This window comes from Bactrocera tryoni, chromosome 4 (assembly GCF_016617805.1).
Source record: "Bactrocera tryoni isolate S06 chromosome 4, CSIRO_BtryS06_freeze2, whole genome shotgun sequence".
NCBI classification, from domain to species: Eukaryota; Metazoa; Arthropoda; class Insecta; order Diptera; family Tephritidae; genus Bactrocera; species Bactrocera tryoni.
Genome location: NC_052502.1, coordinates 79,123,887 through 79,149,029, shown reverse-complemented (window position 1 = coordinate 79,149,029; position 25,143 = coordinate 79,123,887). Strand labels below are relative to the sequence as shown.

Here is a 25,143-nt window from a genome sequence, read left to right as displayed (position 1 = left end):
TATCATACAAAATATTTTTACTGAATTTATTTATACGAATGCACATACATATATACATAAATTCTTTGAAATATCTCTCAAATATATAATCCAAGGATTATAGTTGCAGAATTGACATATACGGGTTTTGGAACATGCTCTCATAATCAGCCAAGCCTTTAAGGGAATGCCTATATATATAGCATAAAAACTTCTAAAAACCAAATCACACTATTTTTTACGTATGCTTGTATTTCATTGATGTATGTATGTACCGAATTATGACGAGATTTTAAATACTATATGTATGAACAAAAATTATCAACTATTTACATAAGTTTTCTTTTAAGTTTTCACAAAAGTATTACTGTTTTTATTATCTTGATATTTCTATAAAAACATTATTTTATAGGTACAAAATTTAATTTAGGTAGGAATTACTTTAATACATATATGAAACAATATTCCTTTTATTCCGGTTAATAAAATATTAACATTGTCAAACATCTTCGAATTGAGCTTAAAGAAAACCAAAAACTGCATACTTTCTCAGTCAAAACAATAAAATCATACTCCTTGCAAAGCTTATTTCTTTGTGTAAATCAATTGCGTTTCTTCTAATATTTTGATTTTCGTGCAACATAGCATTATAATTTGCAATATAATGGAGATGTAAATTACAATATTCAGAATTATTTAAATGCTTAAAAATCTACCATGTGCATGGTTATACAGCGCAGTGGGACTATTAACTAATAGTAGCTATTATTTACTTAATAAAGGCTTCCGGCGGTATTTTATTTTCTTTGTGCAGTTTGTCAAACACAAAGGCAGCATGATTGTAATCCCAATTGGTTTCCTGTAAACATCTGTAAAAATTACAATTAGTTTTCGCACTTTCTATAACATTGAAATGATCAAATATAAACTCACTTCGTGCTCCATTCGATGTTCATATTACTTTGTGCACATAACGATTGCACCATTTGGATTTTTGTTGCCTCATCAATGCCTACCTGTGGCGGTTGCAGGGTTGCAGCTGCCGAAGTCTACGAAGTGAAAACATTAAAAGAAGAACAAAAACCAAAATGTCGGATATACTCACGCTAGGCTGGTTGATATGCAATCGGTTCTGTAGGCCAGTAGATAAGCCCGAACTAGGTGTCATGGCTTCATTGTTCAATTGGGGTGTATTAGCGGTCTCGATTTTCTTTTTAAAGAAGCGCACTTGGTGTTGTGCGGCTACCGTGATCAGCACCATTTCATTTCGGATGCAAAAGCCGCTGCCCGCGGGCACAATTATGTATTGTCGCTGGAAATAGCGTAATTCTTCAGTAACTTCATCAATTTCTTTGAATAAGCCGGCCACAGTGAAAACGATCATTTTCGGCTACAAGAAAAAAACAATTAAAATTAGCATAGCAGCATAGAAGCGAAAGGTCAGTTGCTTACGGTAAACAATGTTAGGTCTACGGTGAAAGAACGTGGATAATGTTTGGTTTTAGGCAACTCGGCGAGCATTGATACCACAGCAAGGCGGCCAAAACGTAACTGGCGCACCTTTGTATTGTCGTCGGCGTTTTGACGACGAAAATCACGATTGTAACGCCAATATTTCTCAAGCCTAAAATAAAAGAGAGCGTTGAGTTGAAAAGAATTATTTGCTTTCATCCAAATATCTGTCGACATACCGGCCTACTTGACTCGCTGGTGGCACGACCAGTGAGAGCATCGCTTGGTCATGGTAAGCATCAAGCAAAGGCTGACGATTATCTGAATCGAATATCAAAAAGTACTGTTCCAGGAATTGACGTATAATTTCAGTGCCATTTGGGTCGCAAAGGAAAGAAGCCTTTGCATGAGGGAGAACCGCAACTTCTTCACCCACATCGAACTGAATCATCGGCGTCAGTTCTTCACCGTCCTAGATGTTATGGGCAGAGGGTATTATTAAAGCATGAACAACATATATAGCAGACATGGAATTATAATTACCAATTTCTTCAACTTTGGAAATTTACGCTGGATCTCCCTGCGAATGAATATATCTTTGTTGGTATAACTGGTTCAAAATACATATAGAACTACAATTGGTTATTCCCAACATGCAATTGAGTTGACTAATCAGCAAAGGTGAAAAGTGGTAGCAAAATATACCAGCTTCTTGCGTTATTTACGGAAATATTGGAAGCAAACTTAAAGAATTCTTTGGGCACAGAAAAAAACGAACTGTGTTTAAGGAGCGTTGACTTAGTGAACAAATTTGGCTAAAAGCAAATATATAAAAAATGAACGCTGTGTCGAAATAAAAGTGCCATCGACCTTGTTACTCTCAAACGATAGCTATGCGGCGCTCATGTCGGGATTGCGGGTTGGTTTTTTCATGTTTTATAAGTTTTTACGCAATATTTTTTTTCTATTTATTGTTTTTTTTTGTTTTTCAAAGAACTGAGCCACAATAAACATGTCTTGGCCAATCGCCTTTCTGCAATGAAATCCGCGAGATTTTTCGCCGAGTCCCATTGACATTCCTTTTTATTTTTTATATAATTTAATGATATTGAGTTATTTAGATTTGTTAATTCAGTTTCAAGCATTTGGCTGCAGCTGGTGTTTTTGCAGGCTCACACCTAGCAATTCGACACCAACATTACAGCTGCACATGAAAGAAACCTAGGTTTATTTATAATGGCTCCTTGTGAGTTGTTAGCGCTTTCAAATCCATCTACTTCGTTGACCTCAGAACTTACAATAGCCCGCCAGCAATGTACGCACGCGCACACATCATATAAATGGCGTCTGCCACATGCACAAGTGTGTAGTGGTTGTCAAAAGGCAGTGGGGCAAAGGCTGGTAATCGTTCTTTAAAACGAGGCAACTTAGAAGTGCAAGACGCAATTTTTTATATCAGATTTTTGATTTTCATATTTGTTTATAAACTCCAACTTACAGCGTAGAGTTATGTAATTTTGACATGGAAGTGTCCACGGAAATTCAGCAAATTAATTTACCGCTAAATTATATAGCCGCGAATAGAACTTTTTAAACAGTTTATTGCTTCTCAGACATTGTGCTGTTTTCATTTTTTTTCCTTTTTTCTTTCTCTAGATCTTTTTTCTTTACTATTTTTTCACACCGAGCGTCGCTTAGCTTTAAACGAGCTACAGTTTTAGCTTCTTCTCGGCAACATTTGTTATATATTTGCTTCGCATCACAATTACTTCCTCCAAACTAATATTTATACTTTAAATTTGCTTTAACATTGATTATCAAACGGTCTGTGGATTTCGCTGTATCTTTTCAGCTTTGCTCCCACTCAAGTACAAAGTAACCAGAGCCTTGGTGAAGTTTTCCAAGCACATTATGATTAATTAGTTAATTTCTTTAAATGTGGTGAAAATTTCAGTAAAATTCTCTGAATATTGCATAGCAATGCACTTTGAAAACTTCACCAGCGCTTTACATCGATCGTTCTAGTCGAAATCAATACTTTTTGGAATGCATAAAACATGAAAACATATTAGAAAATCAAGTAAAATAATTTGCATTTATGTATATCAGTTGAAATTGCTGGACGCATGCTTTGCCAGCATGCGCATGTTCTTTAGACGCGCCGCAAGGATAGCAGTCGCACAGCCGTTGAATAATTAGCTTTTATCCAGCATTATACAATCCGCCGTTAAAATGTGTTACAGCAGTCCGAGAAGCGTTGCGGTCAACCCCGCGTGCGCTCCTCCATAACTTCGCAACACTTTACCATCCATTTACGGTTTTCAACCATTTTCATGCGTTGCACCCAGTTGCGAAATTTAGAAAATCAATAGCTCGTATACCTGACGTAATGCGCGTGGTCTTTGTAGCGGCCGCAGAGTCCATTATTTTTCAATACCAATTCGATGAGCGGTACATGACGTAGAGCGATCAAATGTGTTGCGGTCGGTATCTGCAAGTAAGCGTTCGAATCTGAAATTATCTGAAATACGGGGAAAACACGAATCCATTAGGCACTCACTCTGTTATCAGCCAAGTGAAGGATGCGCAAGTTTGACAGACGCGTATGTGCATTCTTGAATGCCTCCATGGACGCTATGTTGTTGTTGTTCAAATTGAGCGCAACCAAATCCGGTATATTCTTCTCCATTATTTCGATCGCTGCCGACATGACATGTGAGCGAAAGATTCCGCAAAATATGCCTCGAAAATCCGGATCTGTATGGAAGCTGGACATATCTAGCGCTTTGGTCTGAGCATTGTATCGTTTTGCCATGACCAATTGCATGCGGGTCTTTAACTGGTCATTGATAGGCGTCTGAGGACAGGAGGCACGTACGCGTAAATACGGTCTGAAGCCATCGGGCATTTGCACAGCGCGCTCGAGTCCATCCAAACGCTCAGCGACTCTATGATCATCCACATAGAATGAGATGTTGTTCTTTTCGCTGCGCCAGTAGAGCGGTATCAGCTGCTCCGGCTGTATGGCGCGCTGCAGTACGCTCACAAGTTCCTCCTTGGCATACCGTTGCCCATTGTTTATCTGAAAGTGGAAAAAGAAGAACAGTTATTTAAACCAATCAGACGCGAAGTAAGTAGTTGGCGCTTATAGACTACGTGGCGCCGGCAACTGCCGAACTTTGTTCACTGCCCAGCACAATATGCAGCATAGGGCAACAAGCTGTTTTCCCCATCATGCGCATTGCTTTGACATTGCGAAAACACTTGCCGATATCAGTGATATGTCGATAAACGATTGGTAATCTTTATTTTAGATTATGGCTCACGGCAATGTATTTCTGTTTTAAGTGCGCTGATAAGACAATCGCTGGCAGCAACTAGATGAGGTGCACCAGCACAGAAATTCTGCGACTTCAACGCGTTAACATTCACGAAGACAACGGCGCGCTACACACATTTCACTCAAACGATAAAAAAAATCGCCAAAAGCATGGTAATGTAAGTACCGTTACAGGGGAACGTTGCAAGCAGCAAAAGGAGGAATTAAGTTTCTAATAAAGAGCGAAAGTCCAAAATGCGGCGGATATTTCCGTGTGGCTGCTGTTGCAGAAAAAATCAGGATTCGGACGACGATTCAGTTTCGGGCCACTACTGGTCCATATTTAACATGAGAGGTGAACTCAAGTCGCCTGAACAGGTGAGTGACCGAAAAGCAGGGGGCGCGTGGATCTCAGTTGACCATCTCGCTATTTGCAGGGAACACTGTCCACGGTAGTCACCACCGAGCCGGGTGCCAACACGACAGCGCGCAATTCTGTGGAGGATTTCGTGGACATTGATTTTCCGAAGGGTAGCTTTGAAGATGACCGCTTCGGGGACATGTCAGCGACAATATTCAAGCGAAGTCAAATTTAGTTTGTTATTGTTGTTTTTAATAGAATGTATTGATTTATAGTTTTAGGCAGTTGTCTAGCCAAATGTACCACAATAGTAGATAAGCAAATAATTCCTACGATTATGCAAAAATATTTCACAATTAAATACTTGCACAAAATGTTACTTTACAATTTATAAAACTTTTTAATCCGAAAACGATGTGCGCTATCGCAGGAAGCAAGTATTTATGTTGTTGTTGTAGCGGCAGAATTCTGCCGAGTAGAAAATCCTGGTCCGTTCCGTAGACGGTCGGGTCTGGGGTCGTGGGAATTAAGGAGTTAGGCAGTCGTGCAATTCAGTGCGATGAGAGAACATACCTTCAACACACCCAGGTGCTTAGCTAAGCCACTTTGTCATAGTCGTCATTAAAAGGGGGGCCTCTCATCTGAGGCTGTTTAAACTTTTTCATTGCGGGCGTTTTTTACGTGGCGGTTCTCAAACCCAGCGCACAACTTTGTGGAGGTGATGATTCGCCTTCTCGCTATAGATAGCTTTCAAACGGATGTTTTTGGCTACCCAGAGGATACTTGGTCTAGGACAGGAAGCCATGAGCCATATGTAAAATAATCGTTTCTGATCACTCCCAACTGAATGGCGAGCAGAGAACTTTCCTCACTTGCGTGAATTTCTACACATGACTTCATCCCCCTACGCCAGCAAAGGGTTAAACAATATGCTGTAATAACCGGAGAGGGCACAATATATCACGAGCCGCAGTGTATTACTCAAATTTCAATGAATAAAGGATGGGACCAACAGTATTCGGGTTTTAAACTTAAACTTCGAGGGCTAAATAAATAACATATTCGAAACTCGACAAAACATATTTATAAAAATATCGATATTTGAAAAATATGTGCCAGTATCAAATACTTTCGAAATCTATTTGCCAAACCATTCGAAACACTTGAGCAAATTATAATATGAAACTATTTTTTTTTTTGTACTTGAGTACACTTCACGAACGGTGGAGGTAGAGAACAAGTTATTTGAAAAATGATTCACTGAAGTGGAGTGAAAATTGGTCAAACGAGCGGTTTTTATATAAAAGAAAACTTGGCAACTGATAACCACATTTATTGCGAATTGATTGTGGCGCTGTGACAAATACAACACACCCACCTACACACCGTGTCTTTAGGATATACTATGTGTACATATACATATTTCATAAGTACTCTCATACATCATAAGTACACTCGGCGAGATAACGATCGATAAGTAAGTCAAAACAGTAACAAAATAAAAATGACCTCAAAATATAATTACAAAAATACACAATATAATAAATAAACATTTAAAATAGCTGACTGTATTTGGGTCTAGTCAAACTGCCAGAATTTTATCAACATTCCTGCCTTTAGACACCTCCACAGTCCAATAAGCCCAAACTAAGCCAAACAGGAGAGGCAGAAAAACAAAAACAAATACAGTTAGTTTGTTTTAAAAAGATTTCTCAGCTATGAATATAGTATAACTACATAATATATGTTAGTGAACTCACGCAGCATTGCTGAGAGCTGACTAGTTGCTGATAAGACACCAGGAGCTCAGTTAATATATGTATTATATACAACCACATGCACACACACAGAGCCGCCCATTGACACCGCTCACCGCTCAACCCGAGGCCGTAACACTTGCCAAAACGGTTATACGGTGCTCCGGAGTATGTAGCCGGAGAGCGTCTCCCAGCGGGTCGGCAGTGTGCAGGTCATTCGTTGACACTTTTTAAATTTATTTTTATTGGCAATAATATTATTCGTCAATTTATCACATGGGCCGTTTGAAACGCGTACACCTGAGTGTATGTACATACCTATGTATGTATGTATGTATGTAGCATGCATACTTTTGCTTGAATTTAACGGTTGACTACTTAATGTGAATGTGTAAGCTTTTGTGCACGCATTGCTGTTGCATTGTGTGAGTTGTTTGGCCGTAACTCATTTATTTAGCGATAAAACCGCATAGATTTACCACATACATGCATACATACATATACATAAACAAGCGCCGAGTTAGGAAGGAGTGCAGCTCGGCCCCTTACGACGCTCATGCCACCGCCTACAATCGCGTCACTTACTCGTATATAACATACTCTATTCAACAATAAATTCGGAAAAGTGAGGCGAGTAAAAGTGAAATTGACATACGCTGTGCAACTGTGAGACGGCGACGTTGATGAAAAAGATCCTCAGTGCTTCAAAGACAGTTAAAAAGCGCATACGAGTAAACAGTATTTCATACTTAATATACTAAACATTACGTATTAACAGTAAATAATAATAACCATGGGCAGCTGCTGTTCAAAGGATCCGGACTCGCAGACCTCCTGGAGTCCTTCGGAGACCAAAAATGCGGTATGAAACGAAGGACAGTGAATTATGAGAAACTTGTTGAGTGTTGAGTGCGTGCATAGTGCTGTGAAAATGGTAAAAAAAAACTATGAATTTCGCAGTTTTAGAAGGAAGTGCGTTTCGAAAATCATGTGCCTACAAATGTATAAGCGCAATTCAGAATACTTGAGCTTTCTTATACATGAAGTATTAGTCATATGAAATATTCTTAACATGAGTCAGAGTCGGTTAATCACTAAGCGCATAAGTAAACGGTGTGAAGTGGGGCAGAGAGGTAGTTGCGGTGCGTATCAAAGAGAGCTAGTAAAGTTGTTAACGCCAAAAACCTCCGTTTGCGTTGACAAATATAAACGTTTACCAGGTCAAGGCTAAAATTAGTTACAATTCAGTTTTATCTTAATTTAACTACCAGCAATTAGGGATTCATTGGTGTCATAGGTAATTGGCTAGGCTCATTGTTTCCATAGTTTGAAGTCACCTGAACAGGGAATATCAATTTGCCACGAATTTTGTAACACCCAGCAGGAAACATCGGAGACCCTATAAAGTATATATAACTATGATCAGCGAGATGAGTCGATTTAGCCATGTCCGTCTGTATATACGCCAACTAGTCCATCAGTTTTTCCGATAATGCTCTGAAATTATGCACGCGATGTTTTCGCAAGAGACTGCTCATTTGTCGGAACCGTAGACATCGGACCACTATAGCATAGATCTGCCATATAAACCGAACAAATGGAATCTAGAGCTTTTAACGAAACTTTTTCAGTTGAGGAGATGTCTTCACGAAATTCGGTAGGGTTTATTGCCTAAAGTAATGATGTAGTCTCCGAAGAAATTGAACGTTCGGAATCAAGTTTTTGTATGGAAGGCTCTTTTTTTAACAAAATTTCCGCACGAAGTTTAGCACAGCTTATTATCCAAGGCAATGCAATAATATACGAAAATTCCTCAGATCGGCTAATTATAACATATAACTGCCACACTAATTGACCGATCAAAGTTCCGTTCCCACGACAGTCGGGTCTACGTAATCGGAACGGACCCGGACTTTTATGCGGCCAAGGGCTATCAACTCGGAAAAATTCTGCCACTACAACAACAACCGATCAAAGTTCTTGTAAAGAATATTTTTAATTTGTGAAGGGTATTATAGCTACGCTGCAATCAAAGCTAACGTTTTCACTGGTTTGCTTTTTCAATTGACTTATTTGCCCTTTTGTACAGCAATTGAGTGTTGTAAAATACCACATTAACCGCTGAAAGTGCAAGTTTGGTATACAGAGCACACGCTCTTACTTTTCTTTATCTTCAAAAGAGACTAAATTGGGTGGAGTCTTCGCTGTTATCATAAATTAAACATAGTCACATCAAACAATTCGCGAAGCTTGCTGCCAATTTTAGCACAAAGCAGCACACTTTTCAGCATACAACTTAGATTAAGCGCATTAGACATTTTAGACATTTATAATGTAGTACATGCTATACACAGCTTGTTTACACATTTATGTACATGCATATGCGCACCTTCGATATAATATACATACATACATAAGTACATATGTATTGACAAAAGAATTTATTTATTAAATTTCGTTCATTTCAGAGCACAACGTCGACAATTGTTGCGCAGCCAACGAACGATAGTACTTCGGCTGGAGTGTTTACGAGCACGTTAGTTGTGCCGGCCGACACAGAAGGCATGAGCTCCGAGACAACGACCACAACTATTATAAAGACAACAAAAGTCACAGAGACTGTGACGACCTCGGAGGAATGAATGCTGATAACGCTACTATGAGCGGCTGCAGGAAACGAGTGAATAACGACCAAATAATAAAAGCATTTAGTATTAATTTATACACAATTAAGTAACACATGTATACCTACAGACATATATACATACATATGTACATATACGTATATAAGCGCAGAGTTGGAGCGAACCCAGTTGAAGAAAGTACACAGTACAATTAAATATCCACCATACCATGAAAAATATTGTAGAAGACGAGCTCATTGTAAATAGATTTTTTAATGCGTGCAATAAAAAGTAGTTTTCGATAAAATTGGAAAATTCTTGACATTGTATACCACAAATTCTAGATAATAATTCTAGATTCCAGTACGAGTCATATTTCCCTAAATCTCAAACTTATTGGTAATCACCCGAAAGCAAGTAATTAACTGAGGAATGTGGAGTGAGCGTAAGCTTTCGCCGCCGAAAGTTGAAACGCATTTACATAATTAATCGGACAGTGCATTATTAAGTGCAGCGTAAAAGCGTTGAGCGAGAAAAAGAAAACACAGTTCATTCTTATTATTAGCTGGCTCAGCAGTCAAGATCAACATTGCGAGCCTGCTGCCTGCCCTGCACCGCCCTTGAAACGCGCGTCGCAGCTGCCCATCCAGTTCTAATCAGCCGATGCGCGCCGCTTTAGTAAGCGTTCGTATAATCGTCAATCAGTTTAGTTCAAATACCCGTCGCGACAACAACATCCCTCTCAGAATCAGAATACAACGCGCACAACAGTTCTTATATTATTCAACTTTTAATTTAATTCAATAAAAAATAAATTTAAATTCAAATTTGCACCGCAACGTGTATTGATTGAGCGAGTTGTTTTCCAACGCTTGTCGCGCTTTTGCTACAAATTATTCGTGTTGTTGATTTTGTTGTTGGTGCGCGCGTGACATATGGCGCAGGTCTTGATCTCGATAGTGGCTGCCGTGGTGGCGATTAGCAGTTTTGCCCAAGGCTTCGTGCTGCCACACTACGCACAGATCATGGGCATCGATTACGAGTACGCCGAGGAGACACCGGCAGCGCCCACCCCAACGCCCAGCTACATAATGCGCATCGCACAGTCCAATGAATTGGGCGAACCCGGTGTGGCCGAGGTCACCAAATTCATCGACGCCGTCACCGCTGTGCCAACCAATCAACCAGACAGCGCGAAGCTTGCTACAAACGACAGACCGAAGGTGATAAATAACAAGAGCACAGCGGATACGACAAGCGCAGAGCAGCGGCGGCAAGGCAAGACGCTGACCTATACAGAACTCGACAAACTGCTAGCCAATTGGCAAATGGATAAGGAGCGCAATGCTTACGAAATGCAGGCCAACAAACACTACGGACTCAATGCGCGCCACTACTGATGGGGATCAAGAAATTTTTGTTTGTTTATGTTTGGGGAAAATGTTGTCTTTTTAGTGCCTAGGTATGCATGTTGGCGAACGGTATTAAACCGACTGCTGCTTGAAGTGTGTTGCTGATAACGGAATGTAATGCGCATTGCCATTACTAAACGAAGAGGGATGGGTTTGGGTTGTCTAAAATCAATATTTGCGTTTGATAATTGTTTTATGTTAATCCATTTATATAGATAATAAAAATGATCTGCTGATTGTACCATAACAGCGAAGGCCAAGGTTCAAACGCATTAACTGTGTCAGCTTATAAATATTAGTTTAGTTAGAATTATCTCTTCCAAATGCCTTGTAATCTTTATCGGAATAAAGTACTCTACAAAAGCTGCTATCAAATGGCCGAGTACACAAATAAAATAAATTCCTGCGTACATTTTATTTCGAATATAATTGGAAGCAATTAAAGCTCGCATAGATAAGATAAAAATGGCTAGAAAGTAGGGTTATTGTCATCTAAAAATTCATTGGGACGCAGAACTCATTTCACAAAACTATTAAAGATTTACAAATACTTTTAATTTTTTTTTATTATACCATCTTCTATGAGTACCACTGTTTATTAAACTACAATCTAAGCACAGCTCAAATGTGTCGGACGATTACCTTAACTCATCAACATAATCGCATTTACATATAGACACGTTATTGGCATAAATAAGTAAACAAATCAATTGGCTAAAACAATAGGATTGATTTATTGAAACAAATTGAAATCAAAACTTTGTTTAAAATTGCGTACACATCTTCAATACTAATGAAAACAAATAAATTGCAGTAGTTTATTTCAAGATATGGCGGCTACATGTTGCTTGTTGCCATTTTGCAAAACTATATCTCCACTGCTGTTCGGTATTTTCCCACTGTTTTTACTTTCCTCGAGGTTCTGCATGCTAAGATCGGTTACATGTGTGTCAATTTGTGGTGTTGGTGTCTCATCTTCTAAGTTGCTGGGTGTTGAAGACTCGCCTCCGATTTCAGAGCTCGTTCCTGTCACCACCACCACGGGCACTTGTCGATTGCGCAACCGTCTCGCTATTGGGGGGACAAAGAGGTCATATTTGATTGTCGTACACGCGCTGTCGGTGTAGATGTGTGCATTCGAATCCCAGCCCAGCTTGGCGTACAGCCAGGAGCATACCAAGCCCATGAAGAACGTGACGAGAAAGCCAATTGTCGCATACCACATATATGAGATTCGATAGAGATAGAAATAATGTGGCTCCGCTGCTTCCACCGTTGACAGTTGTTGTGTGAAGATGTCGCTGACGTACGATGTTGGTGGCGTCGCCGGACAGCCTTCGGTAGAGAATTCCAAGCTTGCCGGCGCAGGTCTGGGTTGACCAAAACCAATCCAAAAGCAAAATGCCAAGCTGGTGAGGAGAGCCGTTATTGCCCCCTTTTGATTAACAGATGTGCAGTACATGCCGAGCGTGAATAGACCCAACAATGGACCGCCGACAATTCCAAAAATGGAAAGTGCAGCCTGTAGAACACCAGTTAGCGAACCTGCTAGGAATGCCAGACCGATACATCCCGCACCATAAATCAGATTGAAAATTTTTGAAAACCATGTGCTTCTGGAATCACTTAGAGTTTGTTTGGTTTTCCACAGTAGCAATGGTTTTATGTAATCCTCGACAGTCACGGCAGCCAAAGATGAGATAGCAGATGAAATTGTTGACAAACTTGCGCAAAATATACCCGCAACAAATAGGCCCGACAATCCGGGTATGTCTGACATTGTATCCACGACGAAAAGTGGCATCAGTTGATCCCGTGAGGAAATACGACCTTGCAATAAAGGATCACAGTCTTTATAATAATAGTACATACAGAGTCCAGAGAAACAGGTACTACAACTCAGTAGCATCAAAATTGGTAAGTTCCACCATAAAGAAGCTTGCGATGCTTTTAGATTGCGCACTGACAGCAACCGTTGGACCTGCGTCTGATTGACGCCATACACGGATAAGTATGTGCTTATGCCACCAATCATTTGTGTCCAAAAGGTATGGCGAACTGTTGGATCAATACGGAAATCCGAAAAATTGATGCGACCACCTTCATTTGCAACACGCCAGATCTCACCCCAGCTTCCCGCTTTGATGGTGGCGAAAATTATCACACTAAACACGGATACAAACATGAGCAGCGACTGGAAAATATCTGTGATAAGCACTGCCTTCATTCCACCCAATGTGGCATAAAAGGTACACACTACGCCCACCAGAATTATTGAGAAGTTTTGATTCAGACCTGTTACGGCTTCAAGCGCTAGTGCTGGTGCATACAATACAATGCCCATGTAGAGTGTCATTTGAACAGTATAGGCAAGAGAGGCGCACAGTCGGGTGGCATAGCCAAATCGCAATTCCAAATATTCGTAGACGGATGCAGTTTTCAGTCGAAAGAAAACTGGCAGAATGAGGTAGGCAGCTGCCGGTGTGGACAAGACGTACGAGATATTGATGAGCACAAACATAGTACCGTACTGATAGTTTTCCATCGATACACCCAGCAGAGTGACGGCGGACATAAAGCTAGTCATAAGGCTAAATGCTACAGGCAGAATTGACATCTGGCGTCCAGCAAGCAGGTACTCCTTAGTAGTATTCTGCTTCCCGCCCGTCACACGATAATATACACCGATACCGGCTGATACGATCAGCACAAGTACAACAATTCCATAGTCGAGGGCACCGAAAGTAGCCATTTTATTAGATGTGGTTAAGTGCAACGGGAAAAGTCTACTATTCGCATTAAAAACTATATTTTTATAACTGGAAAAACGTGCAGTTTGCTCTCCTTACCACACTTGTTCTTCAAGCGGGAGTCTCTCACCGGCACTACAGTACGGATATACAACACACAAGGTACTGATTTAATACCTTAAATGTTTCAAAAGCTAATATCACGGTTTCCGGAGATTTTCACCTCGTTAAAATAATCTTTATTAGCTGCCCGACTGTCGATATTTTATCTACACTTGATAACTATAATTGTGCTGTTTCAAGTGATGTTTGCACAATTTTAGTAAAAGTTCTTGACTGATACTGATAGAGTTCCACGCTAAGAATACTAACTTTTTGAAAATTTTTGATGAGGCTAAATTTTCTGGACGCAACTGATTCAGTACTATTTTTAGTTGAAAAGTTTTATAAACTTCCGCGCTATCGCTGTGTAGGCTGCTGGCAAAAGTACTGTGGGAATACGGAATTTGCTCTCATAGTATCGAGCACCTGTGCTCGCCAAGAAATTCATATTTACATTGTTGCGAATACAAGGCGATTTAATGGCCACTGTAGCCGGTGGCAGAGGCTAGATCAGACAGAAATATGCAATGGCTGCTGCGCCAATGATACCGCCGTTCATTAGCAATCCAGCAGATGCAAATACTGTGTTCGATATTTGCTAGCACATCTACATACGTGTTTATTTTAACCTTTGTATAAATATAATTAAAATTTTTTACTTATTGGTCTGGTACACGTACGCTGTTCTTATTGAATTTATACATTTGTGTTTGCTTTTGGATTGTTCTATAAACCGGTGGTGTGTGTATCTGTTGTTTACTTGTTGTTCCGATAGTAACTTTTGCTTCTATTTATACATGCAGCTTTATATTTGTTTCGTACTTTTTTTCTCAGGGAGGGAATCTTTGCGAGACAGAGTTTCGAAGCGTTGGCTGTTGTTGCGGTAATCCCTGTTAGGGTAGCAAACTATAGTTAGAGCCATAGAGAGTAGGGCGATAGATGAGTGACAGGGCGTATTATCTGGACGTGACGTTAAGTGTTGTGGCGGTGCTGTACCCATTACGGAAGCTATGTTGAAGGTCTGCTAGGTTCAGATAGTGAGTGCAGGTCGGGAGTAATAAAGTCTCAAATGTCTACTACTGGGGAAGGGCGAGTTATGGGACGATAAGATCCGTTATGTTAGTGGGGTTTCCAGGTTTCATACTTATTCTGTTGTTTTTTAACGGTTATTCAATCCCCGTTAGAATGGTAAGGATTATCTAAGTTGTCGTCGTCGTCATCTAACGGGAGGCCCAAGAAACGTGCTGTTTCGACGGGACCGGACCAAAGGTAAAAGGGTGTCAGATGAGTGGGGTTGGCGGGGCATGCAAATAGGTGGCCAGTGTCATGCGGAGACTCATTGCACGCAAGATATATGTTGGATATAACGGGGTCTATTCTTGACAAATAGGAGTTTAACCTTCTATAATATTCAGAACGAAGCTGCGCAAGATTCACTCTTGTTTCTTGCGGAAATTCGAGCATTTTGTCTGCAACGGGTGGTGATTTGGCTCCAAGAACGTCATTCACAGGAATGGAGTCGGTCAGTGCTTGTCGGAAGTAAGTTGCGTCCGAAGTCCGGTCGGCGTATTGTTCGGTGTAGTCGACGTAATTGAGGAAAGACCTCTTGATGTTCCCAGGAAGCCGTTCCTTTCCAAGCAGGTGGCTGCAGGGTTGATTTCTGCGAAAACATTCCAGCAGGAACTGTCTGGAAAGGAGTTCATTATGCTCCTTAACTGGGAGCATAAGCCTCTCACTATGTAGGTGTTCAATGGGAGACATCAGGAGGCATCCTGTCGTAGTCCGGAGTGCAGTGTTCTGACAAGTCTGAAGCTTCATCTGCGTTCCACTGCATCCATGCGACCATATTAGTGCGGCGTAGTTGAGGACCGGCCAGCCAATTGCCTTGTAAGTTGCCAACAACGTTTCTTTGTCCTTTCCCCATGTCCTGTTGTGGCTCTGTACCTCGGCGATAATCGCGGTCGTATGAAGAGTGAAGGAGCATACTCTACCAAAAGTTACACCCAAAAACTTAGGGAAGTGACAGTCGGAATCTTGTCGCCGTCGACGCCAATTGTACGGTCAAGTCTGTACTTTTTCGTCCAGTTTGTAAATATAGTCGCTGTGGATTTGGTGGGGGAGAGTGTTAAGTTCCGTGCAGAGAAGAAGCGAGGAAGGTCGGAGAAATAGCCGTTTACCCTTGAACACATGCCATCAATTTTATTGCCCGACGTCAATATCGTCCAATCATCAGCGTACAATGTTATGGAAACTTCCTCTGGTGGCTGTGGGAGTTCTGAGATGTAGTCGAGATGTGAATGGTCGCCAGGTTATGCTATTTATCAGACCAACTCTACTTCCTCCGACACCCATAATACTAAAAAATAGCTTTATGCCAAACTTAAATTTCTCTCTTTAACTATTTCGAACAAAGAAAGGAACTCTGTTTCAGTTCTTGTTTATATATAGTAATATATATGTATATAATAAACAGTATAATAATAAAAGTAGTTCAAACTTTACAGCCTATGTTTTATTAATTATATTTTTAGTGTAGGCAAGAAAAATGGAGAAAAATGGATCTAAGTCATTATTAACATAATACTACAGTAATACTAAACTTATTTTCCTTAATTGTATAAAAATCTGTTTCAACTTACCCAAACTTGATACCAGCCAAATGGAGACTTTGATATATGCATTGTATTCCCAAACTTTTTTCTAGGTATGGGTGACCCTTTACGGCGTGTATTATCCGGCTGTCCAAGTAAGAGGATTTAAAATTTGAGTACACCATTTTTCTTTTTTTTTCAAATTATTACGTACCTTGGAAGTTCCTGGCATATCACCCATATCTTCATCATCTTCTAAGTGTGAACGTATAGCTATCTCAGCCATTCTCCTTTTAATACCACCTGAATATTGCAGTAATGATGGTTTGAAGCTAACCCGACGTGTATTGCGATCCTTCCGTGTATTATCACGTTCACGGTCACGGTCACGATCGCGATCATCTCGATCTTGAGAAAGGAGTAAAGATGATATAAAAAGTTTAGCACATTATTTCGCAAACTTACCGTCCAAATCATTAAATGCTACGAAACGTGAACCACTAGGTCCGTTCATATTAGCACGACCACCACGTTTTGGCATTTCGATTTGTTTTCAATTCTTATTTCTCAACAATGTATTAAATGTTAAACTCTTATAAATTGCGAAATTTTAATCAACTTCGTTATGAAAAATATGCACAAATTTTTCGGAAACAATTATACAAATCGCAAAATGAAGATTTTTATTCTGTTCGTTTCCAACTCCTTCGGTTTTGTGAAATTATTTGACAAGTGTGGGTATTGCCACATATCTAATTCGCACGTTCAAATAAGAATTATTAAGACACAGTTCGTTAGCATGCAATTGCTCGTTTCTTTAATGGGAAATGATAGGCAAATAAAACGTGTCAAGAAAATAATAATTAGTTTAAACGAATTGTTGAAATGTAAATGAAATCGAGAAAATAATTGGCAGTCATGAAGTAATTGGCAGCACGGAAATAGTGGCGCCATCTGCTGGTATATTTTACAATTTTCAGTTTCATTAATACACTTTCACAGGTATTTATGCTGTTTTGCGGGTATACTACGTATTTTGGCATTCATAAACGTAAAAAAGAAAATGTTCGATTTATTGTATGTAATTCTTATTTCTATTAAATGTGTTAGGTATATAAATTCCCATATATATTTTTTTACATAAGTGTTAGTTTAAGAACAATACATTAGTACTCTAGTTAATGTGATTGACTTCTGTTTGCAAACAATGATTATAAGTTAGCCCGATTTTTCGCAGTGTAAAACAACCTTGCGGCCCGCATGCAAATGTATGTATGCGTGTGAAGCAACAACAGCAGCATTGGTTGGAGCCCATTTGGGGCCAGTTGAGCGCGAACAACGAAATAGAATGTGTCGTGTCAAAAGCTGTTGTTGTCGGGTGCTTCCATTTTACGAATAAAGCGTGTGCAACTGAACGGAAAGTGATTTGTTTGTTGTAAAAGATCGTAAAATGCAATGAAATTAAAACTTAAAGGAGTAATTTGCCAATAAGAATATCAAAACAAAAGTAAATGCCGCTAAATGTTACTTGTGTCTTTTATGAGATGTATTATATAAACGTTATTGTTAAGTGTTGTTATAGCTGCTGCTGTAGTCGTAGTTGTTGTACGCATTGTTTTGGGTAATTGTTGGTGTCGTTCATAATAACAAATATTACATATTGGACGGCCACCAATTTGTGATTGTGCATATGCATCAGTTTAATTCGGTTTTGCCACCCACCAAATTGTCAAATTGTATACATACATACATATGTACATATAAAGCAATTTTGACATTTATGTTTGTTTTTTGACAAGTGGGGGAAGAATCACAGCTCTGGTCCAGACAAAATAATATATAAACAAGTGTCGTAAAATTAAATTAAACACAATTCATTGACTATTCACACAAATCTTTGCTTTTTGACGTAACGCGGTGATACAACTACCGCTTAGCATAACAATTGCGTGGGAGTGCTTAATTGTTGCTTTCATTAATGTCGCTCAAGGGAGCCTTGAAAGTTTGGCGATTTACGAAATTACAGCAAATTAAAGTCGTTGTATATTTTTATTTATAAAGAGGAAACAAATATTAAGCGTATGTGAATGGTGCGAAACAAAGTATACGGAGCTTTTTAGCACGAAAAAATTATAATTTCATTGAAATCAGCTGTAAAGCATGCGCGTTGTGCTAATTTACTCGTTAAACCCGTCAAATGATAAATATGTTTGCACGTATTTACATACATACATACATATGTTTTTATAGCAATGTATCAAAACCGCTTTGCAGCAAACCGGCAGCGCGCGTTCGATCACCTTCTGTGCGCGTGTGTTATCCATGTGGAGCTGCTGCTTTGGTGCTGCCGTCACGTTAACCCAAACAATATTTTCAAAACTTTATGTTCTTGATAATGACAACCAGCGCGATATGAAGTGAAAACTCAAAAGCACCACAACAGCAAACAAGCGCAGATCAGTCAAAGCCGCGGAGTTACTAACCTCGGCCTAGTGCGAGCTTCGAAGTGAAACACGCTGCCAACAGCTGTGCTAATTGCAATTGTTGTTGTTCTCCTACGGCTGATCGTAATATATCAAGTCAGTGACACCAGCTAAAATTTGTTGCTATCTTTACCACATAATTATGTACATGTGTGTATATAATTACGTTGGTGTTAGTTAATGTGTCAATGGGTCGTTTGAAGCAAAGCTGCCTGGTTCGAGTTGCCTGCTCGTCATGTATCGTTGGCGATAGAGAACTGCCCTGAGGCGCGCCATATCTGTACTTAGATTGCCAACACATTTAAGGGGATTAGGCGCAGCGTGTTGTGAAGCGGCAATAGTGTTGACAAGTATTTCCATAAGCTAACAGGCACACATGTGCTTGAAAGCTTAAACAAGGATTGACTCACGCATATGCATTCAGGAGCAATTAGAAATCCAAGCAATTTTGCGAAATCCGAGTCTTCGTGTGCCCTCTCGCATTACAAGCACCACGCTCCAATTAGCAATAACAACAAAAATCTAATAGTAATAATTAGTTCAGCCGCAAATGCCAATCAAAATAAGCATATACGAGTACTAGTGTGAATGGAGAAATACGAAAAGTAATTTAAAAATTTAGAGAAACCACAACAATTGCTACCAACACTACAACAACGGCAGCAATAATCAAGATTGATTTGCTAGCAGTTAATGAGATAACCGCAATAGTAGTAGAAAAAATATACTACAAATGTACAAACGTGCGTGCCTCCTTAAATATATATGTAGATATATACAATATATACATATATGTGAATATGTATGTAAGTGCGTACCAATAGCAAATTGAGTATCACCTGTTAACAACGAACTTTACTCACCTGTGTGCGCATGCGCGCGCGCTCTCTTCCGTTACAATCGCTCGGTCGCAAGCGAGCGCGGTGTGCTTTTCCGTTACGTCAGCGCTTACCTTCGTGCAGTAAATAAGCGCTCTTATTGCGGTTGCTACTGAATAGGTGAGCCTACTTATTGCACCTGAAGCTGTTAAGTGTTGTACTATTAGTTTTCGCCAAGCTAAGCTCTCGCCGCTGAGGCGTTAATGCCATTTTATTTACACTTTAGGAAATAATGAATTCGGACGCTCACCGATCGGCTCATACCAGCGTTATATTGTTCTATGAAAGTGTCGTGTCGGCTCGAGTGTCGTGCTAATGCGTCGAGTGTTATTATTATGTGTTATCATCGTAGACGCGCTTTACGATATTTTTTTTTTTGTGGCTCAAATAAAAATGTAAAAATTAAGTGAAATATTTTAGTGAAAACAAACTCGACCACTACGGTAGTATATGTATCTAATATTAGTGAATATATACATGTATGTACATATACATATATGTCCCACGATAATACTTTAAAAATATAAGCGCAGAGTGTCGCTTACACGCGTCAAACTCCAATTGGCTTTAACCTCGTGAAAACTAGAAGCATATGTGCCGACTGAACAGGTAAGCAATTACATGCATACATAATTTTCATTGAAAATAATAACACAAATAAATATGACTAGAAGGAATGTTTTTGTTGTAGTTTTCGCTTTACTTTATGCGAACATACATACACACATACAGTGGACCAATAAAGTTTACATACACCTAATTCCATTAAATTCCGACACGTTTATTTGTTTCAAAATTAATAAATTTTGTGGTTTTTTTCTATCCATTTCAAGATATGTATATTTAACATTAAACATAGCATATCAAAATATTTTTTTTTTACACAAATAAAAAAAAATTAAAGTTAAAGGTTAAAATGGGCATAATTTATATCAAAAAAGTTTACGTACACTTATGATTGTTTACATAAAAAAAAAGTAATTACAATACTTTTAACGGTTTTTGGCCTACATTTTGTTGCTATTACTGTCCATAGACATCGTTGTATGCTCCTCACTCGATTTCTAGAATTATTTCCGGATATTTTGACCCACTAAGTCCATGATCCAGCTTTTTGGCCTTATTTTGATGAAATTCGATGTTTTCGAATACGGTTTTCCAAAAAGTTCCAGATATTTTGAATAGGATTAATGTCTAGTGATTGCGGGACCTATGGAGTTATTTTTATTTCCATAACAACCATTCATGTACAAGATAAGACATGTATTTTGGGTCGGTATCCTGTTGGAAATTGGTTTTGCTGCTATTAACAGCCGATTTAAGCACACTTAAAATTTAAATTCTTTTCCTAAAATGTTAAGATACATATGCTTATCCATGTTTTCAATAAATTCCAAATGTCCAACTCTAGATGCAACCATAAACCCGAAAACCATAACATTACCCCCACAGTGCTCTACCATTGGCAATACATTTTGTCCTTGCGACTCTTCATTGATCTTTCTCCACACTTTTCGTGATCTATTCGAACCAAATTTATTAAATTTTGAATCGTCGGTGAACACAATGTTTTCCCAAAACCAATACGGTTTGTTTAAATATTGTTTAGCAAACGCCGACATTTTCTTTTTATTAACCTTATATATGTATGGCTTACGACGCGCGACTCGTCTATGATAACCAGCACTCTTCAACAAATTCCTTACTGTTTGGGGATTTATTTTTTTGTGTACATTTCAAAAATGTATAAGCATATGTATCTGAGCATTTTAAGAAAAAGATTTAAATTTTAAGTGTGCTTAAATCGGCTGTTAATAGCAGCCATTTCTATTTACCACAGGATAACGACCCAAAACACACAACTTATCTTGTACGTGAATGGTTGTTATGGAAATAAAAATAACTCCATAGGTCCCGCAATCACTAGAAATTAATCCTATTCAAAATATCTGGAACTTTTTGGAAAACCGTATTCGAAAACATCGAATTTCATCAAAATAAGGCCAAAAAGCTGGATCATGGACTTAATGGGTCAAAATATCCGGAAATAATACTAGAAATTGAGTGGGGAGCATACAACGATGTCTATGGACACTAATAGCAACAAAATGTAGGCCAAAAACCGTTAAAAGTATTGTAATTACTTTTTTTTTATGTAAACAATCATAAGTGTACGTAAACTTTTTTGATATAAATTGTGCTCATTTTAAGCTTTAACTTTAATTTTTTTTATTTGTGTAAAAAAAAATATATTTTGATATGCTATATTTAATGCTAAATATATATATCATGAAATGGATAGAAAAAAACCACAAAATTTATCCATTTTGAAACAAATAAACGTGTCGAAATTTAATAGAACTAGGTGTATGTAAACTTTATTGGTCCACTGTATGTATGTATATTTTTTGTCGTAATTAAACCGACACACATTTCATTAGCATACAAATGTTATATATAGTGAAAGTATTCGCGGTTAAGCGTACAAAGATTGGACTTTGTTTTACTATGGGGCCTTTATTTAAATTTGCTGACATTTCGCTAATTACTAAATTGAAAGTCTTTTCATAATGAAGCTCAGTAGGTGAATTTAATTTATTTATTATATTTGTTGTGGTCACAGTATGTTGAGCATATGAACTGTCGGTCCTACGTAACCGGAACGGACCTAGATTTTTATCCGCTCAAGGATTCGGCTCATGATTAATAGAAGCTATATGCTAACTGAACTGTGAACTTTAAGGGACACGAACAAGAGCACACCGAAATTCTATCCAGAAAACTTAGACCACTGCTTCGCGGTGGTGGTGAGATGGAAACATCCAGGCCTCTTCTTCTCCTTTGTATAGCCTTTGCAAGACTGAGACTGAAATATCGCGGTAATATTACTTTTGGCGAATCACAAGACATAATCTATCTAAGGGTCTTATGATATACAGGACTTTTAGGGTCCGCCGACCGCCGTTCTAAGTTGTTCCAGTAACTTCCCTCTTAGGATCGATCTCTTCACCTGATCTAACTGAACTCATAAGAAGACGCCGATATGGTTTTCGGTGTCTTAGAAAAAACAGTTCAACTCTAAAGTTTGTTAACGATCAGTTATCTGATAATGTGAATGCTATATAGATATAGAAAGCGACATTTGCATTACTAAAATTTTGTGGGCTCTGTTATAAATAATATATTTCTATGTGCGTATGTATTGATTGATATATAACTTTCATAATTATTTCACAACTATGGTTGTAACTTATTGCTTTCTAAATTAGAGTACGAGTCTTCATAAGCGTACCTAACGGCAAAAGAATGCAAATGTCATTGCAAACATTGAGGTAGTTTTTGATCTATTTCGGGATCTTAATGACGTCGGTCATTGCATTCAAATCAAACTTGTACTTAGTGATTGTTTAAAATGCACGAAGTATAGTAGACTAGTGGATGTGACTGTGCCGCAGACATGCGCGTCTTGGCCAAAACGACTACAAAAAAATTCGCTGATATGCGTTACTCGCTTTGCACACGTTTCATGGCGTTTAAGCTGTGTCTCTCACTGTCCATATATATTTCATTAGTTCATGAGTATTCTTCTGTGACGCAGTCACATATGTACATGTTAATGTACACACTTGTATGTATATACAAGCATATACCATAAGTACATACATACATAGTATGTCTTGGGCACTCGCCGCCATATACTCTTATTTTCTAACAAACAAAAATACTGTTGAACAAAGCTTCATGATTCTCTTTGAAATAATAGAAGTAATTGTTCGAAAACCTTACCTTTTATACGAGCTGTGTTAATCTCAGTGACGAAGACATTACCAGTTTGGATAATTTTTTAAAAACAACAATATTTGATCAATGAAAATCGAATTCTTTTTGCTGAAAAAATAGTTTCTCAGTGTAAAATCTTATAGAATTGAACTTAAATTCGGCCTTCAATATTGCATTTCCTTCTATAGAAGAGTGCGGGTTGGAAGAAACGCAGGAATAAATCTGTATTCTGTAGGGAAGGGTCTAAACTTGTTAATCGGGTGAGAGGTGGTGTCTTTTCAGCAAAATTAGACACCAAAATCGGATTCCGTCTATCAGACCACAGCAGTGTCTTCCAAGTGGAGATCAAAGAAATTAAAGAAAGCCTTTTTTTCTGACAAATAGTGTGCTTACAACGAGGAATCTATTTATATACATATATACAGATAGCCAAGCGGCTTTAAAATCACTAAAATACCTTAGAGTAACGTCAAATATAGTGAAGGAACGGTTGATTTCTGAGCCTTAGCCAAACAGGTACCACCCTGTAATTAGACCTCGAAAAAGATTATGGATATTTATGACAAGTATGTTATTAATAAAGCGGAATCTCAGTGGAGGCAATCCCTAACTTGTTCATCGAGCACGCAAACATGACAAGAGTGAAATATGGGCAGCCCCGATTATTAAGATTCAAAATAAATGGCATCGGAATTCTGGTAGGAGTGCTAACAGGTCAGTGTCTAATTGGCAGAAATGCCAGCAGCTTAGGAACGTCTTTCCATGGCTATTGTGAAAATTATCAGGAGTTAGAAAAAGAGGATATTATAAACCATCTTCTATGCGATTGTAAAGCTCTGCATAGGAAAAGAATCGCAATCATCGCTCGAGGGCCGCTTGACGATATTTCGCAAGTTGCACAGATAAAACCTTTTGAACTGATGGACTTCATCAGAAGAACGGGGTGGTTCAGAGGGGAGATAATGGAGTGGTTTCACAATGAGCCTTCTATGGGTCTAGGTGCGTCGACAGACAGCCACTCTAACCACCTACAGCTGCTGTCTCGTAAATGTCATCCTTTACAAAATCCGCTTTCGTTACAATAAATTTTGTAAAGGACTCCGCAGCCCAGTACTCTTAAACTGGCTGACTGCAGTGCATGAAATACTGATAAAGGCAGCTCATACCTGATTTTTACATCTACTCTTAGGGACAAAATGCAACCTGTAAGCTTACGTGATGATTGCAGCGTTCTTAAGGCGCATCCACATAACCCCGTGCCACAACTGGCTAATTTACTCATCATAATTAATTATTATTATCGCTAGGCGATACTTGAGTACAACTACGAGTTATTCGTACGACTGATTATCTCGCATATTTCATCATTTTATATGATTTTTTTATAATTTTTTCGGCTTTTTGCTTGGGTGATGCGCTTAATTATACAAATAGCTGGTCGTAAACTTAATTGCACATGATCCCCATATTCATTTCCTCGGTAAACTTATCATGAGTAATAATTCGGAATTTTTCGCCATAAACCGCACACATAACACACTCACTTGCGAAAAAATGATAGGTTTCAACTAAAGCCTGTTGTCGCTTGCGTATTTCTGATGTAGTTGGGTGATTTCCACAGGTATTTTGCATCACCGAGTCACAAGACCCATGTA

The 25,143-nt window shown here is 38.7% G+C and overlaps 4 protein-coding genes across 6 annotated transcripts in view; 2 read left to right on the top strand and 2 right to left on the bottom strand.

Moving 5' to 3' along the window:
• Positions 1 to 12: 12 nt before the first annotated feature.
• Positions 13 to 17,092, bottom strand: LOC120775237 (nuclear RNA export factor 1). Its single transcript, XM_040105316.1, has 11 exons — positions 16,813 to 17,092; positions 16,562 to 16,755; positions 16,396 to 16,494; positions 3,992 to 4,513; positions 3,813 to 3,922; positions 1,975 to 2,011; positions 1,671 to 1,903; positions 1,432 to 1,603; positions 1,085 to 1,369; positions 913 to 1,028; positions 13 to 848 (listed from the first exon to the last, which is right to left on the bottom strand). The coding sequence occupies exons 1-11, from the start codon at positions 16,886 to 16,888 to the stop codon at positions 749 to 751; spliced, it is 1,944 nt and encodes a 647-aa protein (XP_039961250.1). The 5' UTR covers positions 16,889 to 17,092; the 3' UTR covers positions 13 to 748.
• On the top strand, positions 7,339 to 11,304 carry LOC120775241. The gene is made up of 2 exons (XM_040105321.1): positions 7,339 to 7,730; positions 9,337 to 11,304. The coding sequence occupies exons 1-2, from the start codon at positions 7,662 to 7,664 to the stop codon at positions 9,508 to 9,510; spliced, it is 243 nt and encodes an 80-aa protein (XP_039961255.1). The 5' UTR covers positions 7,339 to 7,661; the 3' UTR covers positions 9,511 to 11,304.
• Positions 11,615 to 14,321, bottom strand: LOC120775238 (putative sodium-dependent multivitamin transporter). Its single transcript, XM_040105317.1, has one exon. The coding sequence runs from the start codon at positions 13,654 to 13,656 to the stop codon at positions 11,728 to 11,730; it is 1,929 nt and encodes a 642-aa protein (XP_039961251.1). The 5' UTR covers positions 13,657 to 14,321; the 3' UTR covers positions 11,615 to 11,727.
• A 593-nt stretch (positions 17,093 to 17,685) lies between the features above and the next one.
• The window catches only part of LOC120775098 (mucin-3A-like), a 58,313-nt gene continuing 50,855 nt past the window's right edge, over positions 17,686 to 25,143 (top strand). For all 3 annotated transcript variants that reach the window (XM_040105105.1, XM_040105107.1, XM_040105106.1), the window contains exons 1-2: positions 17,686 to 17,854; positions 19,935 to 20,317. The gene's annotated coding sequence lies outside the window, so the exon portion shown is untranslated. The remainder of the gene's footprint in view (positions 17,855 to 19,934; positions 20,318 to 25,143) is intronic.

Coding starts and splice junctions, on each gene's coding strand:
- LOC120775241 (XM_040105321.1), top strand. CDS start 7,662: ATGGGCAGCTGCTGTTCAAAGGATCCGGACTCGCAGACCTCCTGGAGT. Junction 7,731..9,336: donor CTTCGGAGACCAAAAATGCG/GTATGAAACGAA, acceptor CGTTCATTTCAG/AGCACAACGTCGACAATTGT.
- LOC120775238 (XM_040105317.1), bottom strand. CDS start 13,656: ATGGCTACTTTCGGTGCCCTCGACTATGGAATTGTTGTACTTGTGCTG.
- LOC120775237 (XM_040105316.1), bottom strand. CDS start 16,888: ATGCCAAAACGTGGTGGTCGTGCTAATATGAACGGACCTAGTGGTTCA. Junction 16,756..16,812: donor AGCATTTAATGATTTGGACG/GTAAGTTTGCGA, acceptor TCCTTTCTCAAG/ATCGAGATGATCGCGATCGT. Junction 1,370..1,431: donor TAGACCTAACATTGTTTACC/GTAAGCAACTGA, acceptor TTTTTCTTGTAG/CCGAAAATGATCGTTTTCAC.